Source organism: Diabrotica virgifera, chromosome 6, assembly GCF_917563875.1.
Source record: "Diabrotica virgifera virgifera chromosome 6, PGI_DIABVI_V3a".
Taxonomy (NCBI): Eukaryota; Metazoa; Arthropoda; class Insecta; order Coleoptera; family Chrysomelidae; genus Diabrotica; species Diabrotica virgifera.
In genome coordinates this window covers 247596063-247611887 of record NC_065448.1, presented here as the reverse complement: position 1 = coordinate 247611887, position 15825 = coordinate 247596063, and the positions used below count along the sequence as shown (strand labels likewise).

The window sequence follows — 15825 nt, the reverse complement described above, 5'->3', positions numbered from 1 at the left end:
CGAACAGTTCCCCGTCTATCTTTTTAATAGTGGAAAACTTAACCTAAGATTTGATGTACACAAAACAAAACGTTTAATGTTAAATGTTAATATTTAGTTAAAACTTATTAAACATAATGGTTATTGAGAATAAACGCCGGGCAGATGATGCTGCTCTTGTTCCCGTTTCTAAAAAACAAAGAAATGAAATCGTCCAAAGAAATAAAAATACTTCAGTTCTTCAAGCAGTAAGTTGTATTTAAAAAGCTCACTTCAATGAACTTTGAAACATTCGCACTCTTTGTCATTATCCCTATGCGGGGTTGGCTTTCCTAATTGCAGTTCTCCATAAGTTTCTATCTTGGGCATTTCAACATCAATCCCCTTTACCAAGGTGTTCTGCCTAAGAGCCACCCCCAGGTCTTCCTCTCTTACTTCTTCCTGGAGCCCTTAGTTCAGCAATTCTTCTTATTGGGCGATTAACGTCTTGACATTGAACATGACCAAACCATCTTAAATTATGCTTCTTCATTTTGGACACTCCTAGACTTCCCCTAATATACTCATTCCTAATTTTATCCTTTGTTATTCCTCTCTTTCATCTAAGTATTCTCATTTCTGCCACATGCATTTATTGTTCCTTTCTTTTTAACTGCCCAACATTCAGTTCAGTACATCATAGCAGATCTTATGGCTGTTCTCTTCAGCTTCATTTGAATTTTTCTGTCACACAACCTACCATTCGCTTCCTTCCATTTCATCCATCCAACCCTAATTCTATCGCATGTTCCTCCATCAATTTCTCCATTACTCTGTAATACTGATCCTAAGTGCATAAAACTCTAACTTTTCACAATCATTTCACCAATCAAAGATATCATTTTATTTATAGTAACTCTATCTATCTTTAAACGAACATACCAATTACAAATGTTTAAATTCTCACCAACGTGAAATATGCCCTGACAATCTTCCATTGATTTAAATTATTTATTTAACATGCTCTACAGGCCTTGGAGGCCTAGGGCTTTACAACTTAACAATAACAATTTTACATAATACAAAATTATTTAAATTATTACAATATTTAAATTAACACAACTGAATTATACAGGGTGTCCCGAAAAGATTGGTCATAAATGATACCACAGATTCTGGAATCAAAAATAGCTCAATTGAACCTAACATACAAATGTGCTCATAAAAAAAGTTACTGCGCTTTGAAGTTACAAAATGAAAATCGATTTTTTTCAATACATATCTAAAACTATTAAAGGGACCGTTCAAGTATTATGTAACGCAGGGGGGGTGGTCAAAAATCTTCAAAAATTGCATTACGCAATAGTTGAGTTACGTAGGGGGGTTAAAAATCTTCAAAAATCACGTTACTTAATACTTGAACGCTCCCAAAGATTTTTTATTGAAAACGGATATGTACCAACCATTCTTATGGCAGGATCATCTTAAAACAAAATTATAGTGAGATTTGTCCACCCCATAATAATTTTATGGGGGTTTTGATCCCTTAAACCCCCCCAGACTTTTGTGTATGTTCCCATTAATTCATTATTGTTGTACCATTTTTAAAACTTTTTTGCCTCTTAGTATTTTTTAGATAAGCGAGTTTTTATCGAGATGCAGCTTCTTTTTTAATATATTTACATAAAAATCTTATGGGAGTTTTGTTCCTTTAAACCCCCCAAATGTTTGTGTACATTCCAATTAAACTATTATTGTTGTACCATTAGTTAAACACAGTGTTTTTAAAACTTTCTTGCCTCTTATTTTTTTTTTTTTGATAAGTCACCTTTTATCGAGATGTGGCTTCTTTTTCAAAATATACCTAAAAAATGTAAATTATAAATACATTTTCAGATTACAGGTCTCTATAATCGTACTTAACACATATACAAATATGTGGTGGATTCGATAAATATTCAAAATATCTTGATAAACACTGGCTTATCGAAAAAGTCCCAAGAGGCAAACATGTTTTAAAAACAGTGTGTTTAACTAATGGTGCCACACTAATAATTAAATTGGAACATACACAAAAGTTTGGGGGGGTTTAAGGGAACAAAACCCCGATAAATTTTTTATGGGGTACACAAATTTCACTTTAATTTTTATTAAGATGCTGCTGCCTTAAAAATGCCACATGTCCATTTTCAATGAAAAATCTCTAAGAGTTTTCGATATATGAAAATAAAAATGATTTTCATTGTGTAACTTCAAAGGGCTGTAACTTTTTTTGTGTGCACTATTGTATATAGGTAAGTGAGGTTCAATCAACCTATTTTTGATGCCAGAATCTGTGGTATAATTTATGACCAATCTTTTCGGGACACCCTGTATATTACGGTTAAATCAACTTTTGTAGACTGCTCCAAGAACTTCAAACCTATTTGCACCTATAATGCAATTAGAAGGGCATGAAGGAGAAATTTTTAGTGTAGATTTTCATCCAGAAGGTCAATATCTAGCGTCCACAGGTTTTGACAGAAAAATATGTAAGTTTAAATAAAAGTTTATAGGTATTTATGCATGCAGAGCGTTTACTTTTTAATTAGATATACCACAGTGAAGGAAGCGCTAAAATCGGCATCATTGCTTATTATTCCCCTATAGTATCATTGTGCAATCATCCATAATCCTATTAATTTAATTAATGAATAATTTAAGCACTTATACTGAATTCGCTCAGGCGAGATTCATTTTGACACATTCAGAATAGGAAACATACAACACAAAAATTCCTACCTTACACTATTAACTGCTCAAATCAACAAATCTTTCATTAAAAAAGAAGAATTATTGGAAATAGTGGGAATGTATACTAAACTCATAAAATTTTGTGGAATTTATTTCTACAAAATATTTTTATTTTGTACAATAAATAATTTTCTCATTTGTTATCGTTATCAATACATTATAATGGTGTAAATAAATAATTATTGATTGGCATAAGGTTTATGTTATGTTATTTATGTCTGTTTACTATTAATAATATTGTCTATGAGAAGATATGTTTGGTTGTGTAGTAATTTTCAGTCACATCTAGCAACTTAACTTCCCAAAAAAAATAACCAACGTCATTAGACAGTTGTGTCTCAGATTAGCGAATCGACTTTAACAAGTAACAATTGTCCAAGAATATTCAAAAAATAAACAAAATAGCCACCTGTATTTTGCAGATGAAGTTGATACTCTGATTTTATGCTGTTGCCTACACTGTTAATGTTTATGTATCTATAAATTATGAAGAATAAAGCATATCTTAGATGATAGATAGATATTTATTCATTTAAATAGGTTACCCTAATATACAATAAATGTAGAGAATAGATATTACAAATCATTTACAAAAATCAAATATAACTAAGCAACATCAAATGAAATTAAACAAACTTTAAATAAATTTACAACATATAATACCATACAATACCCACCCATAAAATTAACATAATAAAGTATTACATCACTTGTTTCTAATATACAGCTTAAGTTTGGTTTTAAAAGATTTTAGTGACATTGTATTTTTTAATTCACCTGGTAGAGCGTTAAACTCATTAAAACCCCTGAATACTAATGAATTCATCGTCATTCTATAATTTGTTTTTGCTATGTAAATATTCCCCATATTCCTTGTAGAATAATCATGCACATTTTTATTGTACACTATAAACTGCTTAAAGTAATCTGGAGCTACATTATTAAGTATTTTATAAACCAAAATCATTGTATAATAATACAGTTTCTCTTCAATTGTGAACCAACTTAAAGCCTGTAGCATATATGATACAGGTGTAAGTCGATTTGTTTTCAATATAATTCTCATGCCACGATTTTGTAGTTTTTGTAGTTGATTGAGTTTATTTAAATTAAACATATACAATATAGTTGCGCAGTACTCAAAATGTGGCTGAATAATTGAATTAAAAACTGTAATTTTAGCTTGAGTCGATATATTTTGTGATATTCGGCTAAAAAAATATAGTTTTTTTCGTTATTTTACGGACAATATAATCAAAATGATGATCAAAATTCAAACAACTGTCAATTTGAAACCCCAAATATTTAACACATCTTACAATATCAATCTTTTCATTTTTTACTTGTAGCAGAATGTTATCCGTATTTAATTGGCTATATTTGTATTTTGTTGTAAAGATCATTGCTTTAGTTTTGGAAATATTTAATTTTAATTTATTTGATGCCAAGTATTTAGCCATTTTTTCTAATGTATTATTCATTTTTTGAATCGCTACTTCAAGGTTAGTATCACTACAAGCTACAAAAGTATCATCCGCAAAAAGATTAATAAATTCACTTTCTACATATAGGTCTATGTCATTTAGATACAATATAAATAAGAGAGGCCCCAATACGCTGCCTTGTGGTACCCCAACATTGATATAATGTTCAGAGGATAATGCCCCATCAAAACGTACTATCTGCTTCCTATCACTAAGATAATCACTTATCCATTTGTGTACTTTACCTACAAACCCATAATTTTGTAGTTTTGTTAGGAGTATTTGGCGATCAATGGTTTCAAAGGCTCTTTTAAAATCAAGAAAAACACCTACTACGTATCGGTTTTTATCAATATCGTTTTTAAGTTTACAGAGAGTCAATTGTAAAGCTGACTCACATGAATGTTTCTGTCGAAAACCGGACTGATTATTTATTAAAATTGAATTTTTTCCTACGTGTTCTAGTAGTTGGTCATAAACTGCTATCTCTAATATTTTTTCAATTGGGGGTAATGTGTTAATGGGCCTAAATTCACTAGCTTTATTTGTATTCAAAATCTTCTGAATAGGAACAATTGTACTCACTTTCAAAAGTGTAGGAATTCTACCTGTCATTAGAGAAGTGTTTATAAAATTCAGTATAACGTGACCAATCGATTCAAAAATTTCCCTCACCATCCTTGAATTTAATATTTCATGTATGGAGAACTTGTTGTCCATACTATAAATTATTTTACGTAAGTCTAACATTGACAGTGGTTTAAATTCACTCAAATTTAAATATAAATTATTATTGGTATTGGTCCAGAAATTTATTGAATCAATATTTTCGACAATATTTGTTATACTCCTGACAAAATATTTGTTAAAATTTTCTGCAATCTCCAAACGTTCTCTTAATACATTATGCTCCGCATCTATATCAAAACATATACAGCTAGGAATATCAAAGTTTTTAACATTAATTAAATTTTTTAATGTTTTCCACATTTTGTTTGGATCATTTTTAAACCTATCAATTTTCTCCAGATAATACTTATCTTTTTTAGCTTTTAATAAATTAACGACATGGTTTCTATGAGTTTTAAACAATGACCATTTATTTTGTTTCTCATTTTCCCGGCAATTTTTGAACTCCTTATATGTTTTATCACGAATTCTAATTTGATTAAACACCTCATTATCAAACCATGGTATATTTGATTTATATTTACACGATTGAATAGGCGCAGTATTATTAATTTCTTTTTCGCAATTAGTTATAATTTCATGAAAGATAGTGTCAATATTTGTTGTATTTAAGTTCCAATTAACCATCATTAAGTTAGTTTTAATAGTGTTTAAATTGTTTTCATTTATATTTCTATATTTTTTTATGATACTGTCAGTAGCTGTTGTATTAAATAAATTGAGAGAAATAATAGAATGGTCAGTTACTTTTGGACAATCATGCACATTTATGTACTGAAATATTATTTTGGTTTGTTAAAACAAAGTCGACTAATGTTTTACTGGTTTCGGTAATGCGAGTTGGTTTTGTTACAAGCTGATTTAAGCCATATATTGAAACTAGATTTTTAAACTTTATAGTATAAAAACTATCACTAAGAAAATCAAGATTAAAATCACCTACTAATACACACTTATTATTCCTAGACAATACACTATCGCATATTTCTTCAAAATCTTTTATTGAATCTCTTATTGAATTATAGTATATGGAAAGCTGGCAGTGTTGCCATTTTAAGTCCATATATCTAATGGAAAACTAATTGTAGTGTATTATGTTAAATATACATTGATTTCCTTATATACTTTTACTTATTTTTAAATATTTTAAGTTCTATGGGCAGTATATGGAGAATGTGAGAATATATCAGTTATGACAGGTCATACAGGAGCTGTAACAGAAATGCACTTTAACACAGATGGATCACAAATTTTTACATCTAGCACAGATCATACTTTGGGGCTTTGGGATGTAGCTACCTCTCAAAGAATAAAGAAATACAAAGGACATACCACTTTTGTTAATTGCGTACAAGGGGCAAGAAGGGGTCCACAACTGATGTGTTCCGGAGGAGATGATAATACAGTGAAACTTTGGGATACAAGGAAAAAACAAAATGTGGGTTCAATAAATACTCCCTATCAGAACACTGCTGTCAGTTTTAGCGATACGACAGAAGAAATATTTAGTGGAGGAATTGATAATGAAATAAGGGTGAGTCAAACCATATTTCTCATGTAAAAAATATATTTTTCTGCCCTTTTTACTGTTGAATATTCCCTATTATTTAATAAACTATACTAGTCAATAACAGGAAACAGATTTTGTGTCATCTGTTTCGTTTGACATCATATGTTTATTAATGATATTTCTGAGGTAATAAAAGTTTGTCAGTTTTTGCTATTTGCCGATGACCTTAGCTATATTTCAAAGTTTCAAATCTGTCTGATTGTCTAAGGATCCAGGAAGACTTGACTTCTCTATACAATTGGTCTCTTTCCAATTGTCTCCAGTTGAATAAAGCTAAGTGTTTTGTTATATACTTTAGCAAATCTAAAAATAATGTTGTGTTTGACTATCACATTAATACAAGCCTTCTATCAAGAGTGACTGAAATAAAAGATTTGGGTTTTAGGTTTTATCACAAGAAACTCTCGAGATCTTTCCGTACCCACATATAGAATTTTATATCTTACTTTCGTACGTAGCATCCTGTCTTATGCTTCTATAGTATGGTCACCATTCCATTTTAACCATATTTACACCCTGGAAAAAATTCAAAATAAGTTTCTCCGGATTTGTGCTTATAGATTAAACTTAAAGAACATGTCTTCGATGGAATTAAGGTCAAGGCTAAATATCAGTTCCTTATAAGACTACAGAACTAAATGTGATTTTTCTCTATAAACTACTTGACCATACCACCGACTGTTCTGATTTATTAAGTCTTATCAACTTTAGATGTAGCACTAGAATTCTTAGAGACATGCCCATATTTTCTATAAAACACTATCACACAAACTATGGCAAATTCTCTCCAATTAACAGGATTCAGACACTGGGAAATTACTTTAGTCAATCTTATGATCTGCTGGATATAAGATCTGTAAGATTTAATCTGACTCAGTATGTTAGGAATCGAAGATGAGTGACCTTTAGCTTGGAATCTTCATTTCATTTGATTTTAATTGTCAGAGATTTTCATCTTAATAATATTTTCAGGAAATTTAATTTTCTTAAATTATAATCATTTGTTTAACAATATTTAATAATTATTTAATACTTAGTTTAGTATTTGTGTTATGGTTAGGATACTTTATTTTTGTTATTTGTAAAAATGGGGACATCCCATAATAAATAAATAAATGAATACCCACTTGCCTAGCTCATCTGTGCCAGCTATACACATGCACAAGGCCTGTCTTTGTGACACATATTACTACTATCGGTTTAGAGCCTTCTTCGATGCCTTCCGACTCCTAACTGTCATTCTTCTCTGTCTAACCAAAGACCTTGAGGGATTTCTCTTTCCTCTAGTTCTTCTTCAATTCCCTCCCTCCAGCTTCTTCTCGGCCTTCCTCTTTTCCTTCTCCTTTGTGATGTCCATGCCAAAATCTGTTTAGGGATTCTGTCATCTAGCCTAGCATTCTTTGTGTATGGCCGTACCATATTAGTTGTTTTGTTTTTATGTCAATTACTGTATGTGTGACTTCCATCATTTCTCGTATTCTCTCATTTGGTATCGGATCTCTTCTTGATTTGCCTGCTGCTCTTTTCCAGAAGTCTATTTTCTGTTACTAGTAACATTTTCTCTGTTCTTTGTTTCAGTGGTCAGACTGCACTGGCATATGTGGTTACACTTTTAAGTATGATATTGTATATGAGCTGTTTGATCGCTTTAGGTATTGTTTGGTCCCATAGAATGCTGTTCATCATGGATATGGCTTTTCTATCCTTTATGTTTCTGCCTTTTATTGCAGCATTGAGTATTCCATCTTGAGATATCTTCATGCCCAAGTACTTGTATTCATCACAGTGTTTAATTTCTACCCCATCATCTACTGTAATGGACTGCTTTGTCCCTCCAATACATATGGCTTCAGTTTTCTTAATGTTGACTTCGAGACCCCATTTGTTATATTCTTCTATTAGCTTCCGCATTATGTAACTCAAGTCGTCATGATCCTGAGCAATCAGAATTTGGTCATCAGTGAAACATAAAGTGTATAGTGTTGTCTTGCCATTGGGAGGGATTCCCATGCTATTACATTTTCTTTTCTACAGCTTGATTGCTTGTTTCAGATAAATGTTGAAAAGGGTAGGCGAAATACAGCAACCCTACTTCAGTCCTTTCGTGACTTTAAATCCCTCAGACATCCTTGATCCAATTTTAATTTTTGCAGTCGTTCCATTATGGAAACGATTTGCAGGGTTTTCCACTTTGGACTGCTTTGATAAAACCATGTTTAATGTTGGTTTGACCATAATTTGCTGAGGGGCACACTGTCATATGCTTTTTGTAAGTCTATGTACACCAGGTGAACTTCTTTATTAACCAGTTTGCTCCTCTGCTTATGTGACACATAATATTTCCATTTAGTGGGTACTTTACATACTCTGTAAGGTTGAACATATAAATTTAGTTTTTAAAATAATTGTATTTTAGGTTTGGGACATGCGTACATATGAACTCTTATATTGTCTAAGAGGTCATACAGACACGATCACAGGATTGTCATTAAGTGCTGATGGATCATATCTTCTGAGTAACTCAATGGATAATTCTTTAAGAATATGGGATGTTAGACCATATGCACCTGTAGAGAGATGTTTGAAAATTTTCAATGGCCATCAACATAATTTTGAGAAAAATTTACTGAGGTATGTTGTTCTTTATACAGGGTGTTAGTAAATAAGTATGAAAAATTTAAGGGCTAATTCTACATGAAAAAATAATGCCGCTTTTCTTTATAAACGTATGTCCGCAAATGCTTTGTTTCCGAGATAAGGGGTGTTGAAATTTTTATTTCAAACTGCCAATTTATTTATTGCTCTAAGACCGGTTAAGCTATGAAAATGAAATTTGGTGAGTTTTAGGAGGTAGTTATTGCGCATTTTTTGACATACAATTAAGAATTTTGTATTCATCATTGGCGCCCCTACTGGTAATGGTCTAAATTTTTTAAAGAAATAAAATAGTATGTCACTATTAGAGATATTTCGAATTAAAAATTATTTTTAAATTCCACGTCTAATTTATGATAAAAAACCTTTCTTACCTTTTTTTTTCATATGGTGCACCGTTTTTATGCAGAAAAATAAAACATCTTGACGCATATTTTTCATTTTTTATTACATTATCAAGAAATATCCAATATAATAATACTAAACTGGAACAATAACAGAAAATATTACTAACAAGATTTTAACTAGGTACTGAGCTACAACAAATGTTAAAAATGACCTCCTCTAGAGGTTACAGAAGAATTTTATATTCATCATTGGCGCGCATTCGGGTAATGGTCTGAATTTTTTTAAGAAAAAAATAGTACGCCACTGAGATATGTCAAATTAAAAATCATTTTTGAATTACTGGTTCAATTTACGACAAAAAATCTTTCGTGCCTTTTTTTCATATGCAGCGCCGTTTTTATGCAAAAAAATAAAACATCTTAATGTTTACAAAGTATGTATTTGAACTAAGTTTCTATGCGTATGGAAACTACCTCAAATACTTTGTAAGCGTTAAGATGTTTTATTTTTTTGTATAAAAACGGTGCCTCGTGCGAAAAAAAGGCAAGAAAGATTTTTTATAGTAAATTGAACGAGGAATTCAAAAATGATTTTTCGTTTGACATATCTCAGAGGCTTACTATTTTTTTCTTAAAAAATGATGAATATAAAATTCTTCTGGTACCTGTAAAGGAGATCATTTTAAACATTTCTTGCAGCTTTGCACCTAGTTAAAATCTTATTAGTAATATTTTCTGATATTGTTCAAGTTTACTATTATTATATTGGATAGTTCTTGATAATATGTATTATTAAGACATGAAAAATACGCGTCAATATGTTGTTATTTTTCTGAATAAAAACGGTGCACCATATGAAAAAAAGACAAAAAAGGGTTTTTATCAAAAATTAAACGTGGAATTTAAAAATAATGTTTAATTTAAAATATCTCAGTGGCGTACTATTTTTTTCTTTTAAAAAAATTCAGACTATTACTGCGCGCCAATGATTAATATAAAGTTCTTAACTGTATGTCGAAAAATGCGCAATAACTACCTCTTAAAACCCTCCAAATTCCATTTGTATAGCTCAACCGGTTTTAGAACAATAAAAAAATTGGCAGTTTGAAATAAAAATTTCAACACCCTGTATCTTGGAAACAAAGCATTTGCGGACAGATGTTTGTAGAGCAAATTGTCATTATTTTTTTATGTAGAATTACCCCTTAAAGTTTTTCATACTTATTTACTAATACCCTGTATAGGGTGCCCCAAAAGTAGCGGAACGGTAGAATATTTCTTAAAATAAACATCGGATCGGAAAACTGAAAAATACCTGTTTAATAATTTTCAAAAATCTATCGAATGACACTAAACACGACCCCCCAACTCCCTAGAGGCGGAGCGGGGGGTAACTTTAAAATCTTAAATGGAAACCCCCAGTTTTTATTGCAGATTTGTATTCTTTCAGTTGCCAATCAATTGACATTTACAGTCACTCAACTCAATTTTTTCAAAATTTTGGGATCAACAAACTTTCAAAAGAATTAAAAATTAAATTTTTAAAATAATAAATCTTGCATGTAAACGTTGTAGACTACATAAAGTAGTAAATATTTCGAGTAAAGATATTTGAATCGTCAACATAAAACAACACGTAAAATAGATGGAAGTCAATTTACTCCCGTTAACGGGGAGTCCGTTATACAAACATAAATATTTAATTTGTAATTATAAAAGCAATATATTTCTACTGACCTTTCTAACATTAGTTATTAATAAAATCCTTTCAAACTATACATACTCAAATGTATCTTCATTAAGAGATTTGTTGTTATTTTCAGATGCGCATGGTCACCTGATGGTTCGAAGATTACCTGTGGGTCTGCAGATAGATTTGTTTATATTTGGGATACCACATCTAGGAGAATAATTTATAAGCTTCCTGGACACAATGGTAGCGTGAATGATGTGAAATTTCATCCCAATGAACCGATTATCCTTTCTGGGTCTAGTGATAAACAGTTGTATTTAGGAGAGATTGATTTATAATTTTTATATAAGTGTGTAATAATAAAAGTATTTTAATGAGATTAATATTTTTTTAATACATTAAGCATAGAACTGATAACAATTATCCCAAACAATAGGGAACTTGCATAAAATTTTAAATTCGAAAAAATTGGTATAAATCACAACAGAACCTAATTTAAAACCTGTATCAAAGATAAAAAAGTTTTGTTTGTCTTTCATTTGGCCCCTAAAGACGACTAAAAATTCAACTTATACCAGCCACCCCAAAACGCGTCGTGACGTCACGGGGTTCTATGTTTACACTCTACACCAATTGTATATATAATTTTAAATTACCCCCTCTGTGGCTCAGTGGTAAGAGCGCCTAACCTTTGGATCGAAAGTTCCGAATGGTAGTGAGTTCGAATCCCACCAGGGTCAGGAATTTTTTCATTTATTATAAATTAATAAATGAAAATAGTTTCTGTCCTTGTGGGATCGGTACTCACCGGAGGGACCGCAGACGTTCGGATACAATTAGCGTATCTTTGCAAAGACAATGACGTCGACTTTGCAAAGTAACAAGACACTTACTCAACACACACACTACACATTACACCTGAGTTAGTGATAAGTTATACAATTACGTGGCTAAAGGTTCTAGTTCTAAACCAAGGCCAGAATCAGAGAAAAAAATAATAATTTTAAATTAGACATTCTAAACGTCAGTAAAAAATACAGTTATGTGACGTTAAAAGTGTTTTTGATCGTTTGAACTATTCATAGAAAATTTGTACTTTTACAAAATGGTTTTATTTTCAATAGTAAACCTTCTTTCCTTTCCTTCAATAACTGTATCAAACTCCAATGTCAACAAACTGGTATATATTATTACAATAACATACGATAAATGTCATTAGAATATAAATATTTTTCCTTTATTCCCCGACGACGATCTGGCTAAGTACCCAATTAGGTGGAGGCCAATAAACTAAAGAAGAAGAAGAATATACGAAAATATAACCATAAACTGAACCACATAGTCAAACTCTGTGACGTCACGGGTCGTTTGAACTATTTTAAGATAAAGAAGCCTTTAAATTTCTACTTGCTAAGTTATTATGAGTTTTTGAAGCGTGAAATTTCGTAAATCTCATTTTTATACAAAACTGAACATTATTTAGTAATAAAAAAAAATGTGCAAGTTCCCTATTGTTTGGAATCGATTCCAAACAAATTGAAACTGTCGCCAAGTTTATAGTTTTTCAGCTTTGTTGCAAAGTGTAGTCATCCAGATCTCTCCAAAGATTATAGTCAACTATATTCCTCAATCCTATTTTACCTAAAATATGATGACTCACTAAGAATATGATTTTCGCTTATAGCCACTATCCAATACAATAATTTGCAGAATTTATTTAGCTCCGTCATCGAAGAACATCGAAAATTTGCCCAATCCATTTCATCAATTTCTATTCTTAGTAACATACTTCCATACTAATTGTTTCAGCTATTCTTTTTATATCACCTACCAATCTTATCTGTGATCTTCCTCTTGGTCGTTTACCTTTGTAAGGTCTCCAATGTTGTATTATGACGTTCCAACGTTTGTCTCTTTGTCTAACAGTGTAGCCTGCGATGCACCATTTGAGTTTGGCAATTATTGTTGTTATATCCTCGAGTTTTGTTATTGACCTTACCCAATCATTCCTCTTTTTATACGACAGTCGTATACCTAACATTTCTTTTTCTAAAATGTATAAACATTTTCAATTCCTTTGCAACACGAAAATGCAGCAGCTGCACAATACTCTGATTAAATCGGAGAGCGCAGGAAGAGTCTATACCGGTTTCGGAGGTTTTTTCCTCCTCAACAGTAGTCCCATATCCTCTTCTCTCCGATTTCTCCAGATATCATACTTTGGGCCTTTCCGAATTGCAAAGAACAAAATGCCGCGGATGAACTAGAGCCATCTACCGAAAAACAAAGTAAGTTATCAATCGAAGTAGCACAGAAAACGACAATAAATATCGTTCCTGTTGTCAATCTGGTGGTATGGGAACGATATTTATTATCGTTTTGTGCTACTTCGATTGATAACTTACTTTGTTTTTCGGTAGATGGCTCTAGTTCATCCGCGGCATTTCGTTCTTTGCAATTCGGAAAGGCCCAAAGTATGATACCTGGGGAAATCGGAGAGAAAAGGATATGGGACTACTGATGAGGAGGAAAAACCTCCGAAACCGGTATAGACTCTTCCTGCACTCTCCGATTTAACCAGAGTATTGTGCAGCTGCTGCATTTTCGTGTTGCAAACAAATTGAAAATGTTTATACATTTTAATTAATTTACTCTTTTGTTGAGTACTAAGAAATCTTCCTTGTTGGAACTTTTACCACGTTGAGCAGATGGGTTGTGAATTATTTAAAATTCTCTCATCTTAATTTCCTCGGCATCCTGTATGATTTATAATTTTTGAAAATCTCGGGAGGTTGTAACCAAAGAAAGTATTCCACCTGTTGTCAATTTGGTCTTGGTGGTATGGGAACGATATTTATTATCGTTTTCTGTGCTACTTCGATTGATAGCTTACTTTGTTATTTATTTTTCTGTTGTGGCTAGTATATTCATATTTGCCTTGGTTATGGTCCGGTTGCCATTCATATGTCATGATAGGAAGGATAAATTGGTTGGACACTTTTTTCCTCAAGTATTGGGGTATTTAAGTATCCAACTAAGTTATCCAAATCTTGGCCATGCTAGTCTTGCTCTTCTAGCGATTTCCGCACTTTGGATCTCTTTGTTAAGTTTCAGAATCTGGCCTAGAGGTAGATATATTCCTAGATTTGTTCTATCTCACTGCCATTTATAGTTAGTGTAACCAACTCCAATTCAGTCGAATTCGGGAAAAGACTGAAAAAATACCTGAAATTCTGGACTTTTCAGTGAAAACGGGTCATTTTCCAAAACCCGACAAAAAACATTTATTAGCCATCATTACATCGTTGCATGCGGCATGCTTCGGACAGCTGATTCATGTGTACACCTATACATGAATTGATACTGTTTTTGAATCGTCTTTTTAGGACGATATTTAAAATACAGAAAAAAAGTCCGCAGTTTGAGTTTTCGTAGAACTATAATACCACGATATAAAATGCATGAGTTTTGAATGTGGTATAGGTATTAGTATCACACTCTAAAAATTGTCAACTTTTTTTCGTCCCACCAATTTCTCAGAACAATAACGTATTCAAAATAGAATTTTACCAAAAATCTCGAAAATTCGGATGGCCCGGAAGCCTTGTCCGGGACACGACTTCGTAATTCGGGCCATGTCCCGGATTTTTCGGGCTAGTTGGTCACACTATTTATACTTAGTTATACCTCTGGGGTCGTCTGTGTTTGTATTTTTTGTTTTTGTCATATTCACTTTTATATCGACGTATTGGGAGCTGCCTGAGAGTTTCTAGAATGTGCTTGCTATATTTTGTCATCTGAGAATCTTAGGTGGTTTAACTTGTTGCCATTTACGATAATGCTTGAAGTTGACCAATTTATAGTTTTGAAATCGCCTTCTACGGCCAGGTTAAAAAGCTTTGGCGGTATTACGTCTCCTTGTCTAACTCCTCTATTAATAGGGATGGGATTTCTATTTTCGTCTAGTTGTACGATCATAGGTAACTTTCCATATTTTATGTTTATAAAATCCAAGGGCGTGCGGTGAAATTTGAAACAAGCGAAGCAATTTATAAAAAAATTGTAAAAACACCTATTTATAATGTAATTCAATTTTTCTACCTGAACGAAAGTCTCGGTCATCAAAATTATTAAACCTATTTTCCATTCGTTGGCATATTTGATCTAAAATCTGATAGTATTATAGACTATAATAGTCGGCGGTAGCACTATTGGACATCTCCAACATTATCAGTGCGTATGCGTTTCCTTTTAGGCTCAAAACTTCTTGCCATCATATTCCAACATTTTTCAGTCATCTCTTTTTGTTAATAACATCTTTAAATTCGCTAATTTTTTTTTACACAGAAACCAATCTCGTTTATCTTGCATTGCAATACATTAAATAAATTATCTGAGAATGTAAATATTTCTGAAAAAAACAAAGTTAAAAAACTCCAAAAATCCTCTCGAGCTATTTATGGTTTCTGTATCCCACTTTTCACATTTTCACCATTCTTCAAAACCGTAATCCTAATACATATATTTAGTATTCATAATATAAATAATTCTATTATATTTATTTATATAAATAATTAAATAAAATCAATCTTCATAATTCCACAAAATCAGTCGACGAAGCCCGTCATTGTCAAA

At 31.8% G+C, this 15825-nt stretch overlaps 1 protein-coding gene across 1 annotated transcript; it reads left to right on the top strand.

The window, feature by feature from the left end:
- The first annotated feature begins 3 nt into the window (after positions 1–3).
- Positions 4–11569, top strand: LOC114338798 (U5 small nuclear ribonucleoprotein 40 kDa protein). The gene is made up of 5 exons (XM_028289413.1): positions 4–227; positions 2360–2489; positions 6077–6459; positions 8912–9126; positions 11321–11569. Exons 1-5 carry the CDS (start codon positions 117–119, stop codon positions 11526–11528), a joined length of 1047 nt encoding a protein of 348 aa, XP_028145214.1. The 5' UTR covers positions 4–116; the 3' UTR covers positions 11529–11569.
- The last annotated feature ends 4256 nt before the right edge of the window (positions 11570–15825 follow it).

What these genes read in the sequence shown, in the direction of transcription:
- LOC114338798 (XM_028289413.1), top strand. Translation starts at nt 117, where the DNA reads ATGGTTATTGAGAATAAACGCCGGGCAGATGATGCTGCTCTTGTTCCC. An exon ending in AGGTTTTGACAGAAAAATAT is followed by an intron (nt 2,490 to 6,076) that starts GTAAGTTTAAAT and finishes AAATATTTTAAG; the next exon opens with TTCTATGGGCAGTATATGGA. An exon ending in GAATTGATAATGAAATAAGG is followed by an intron (nt 6,460 to 8,911) that starts GTGAGTCAAACC and finishes ATTGTATTTTAG; the next exon opens with GTTTGGGACATGCGTACATA.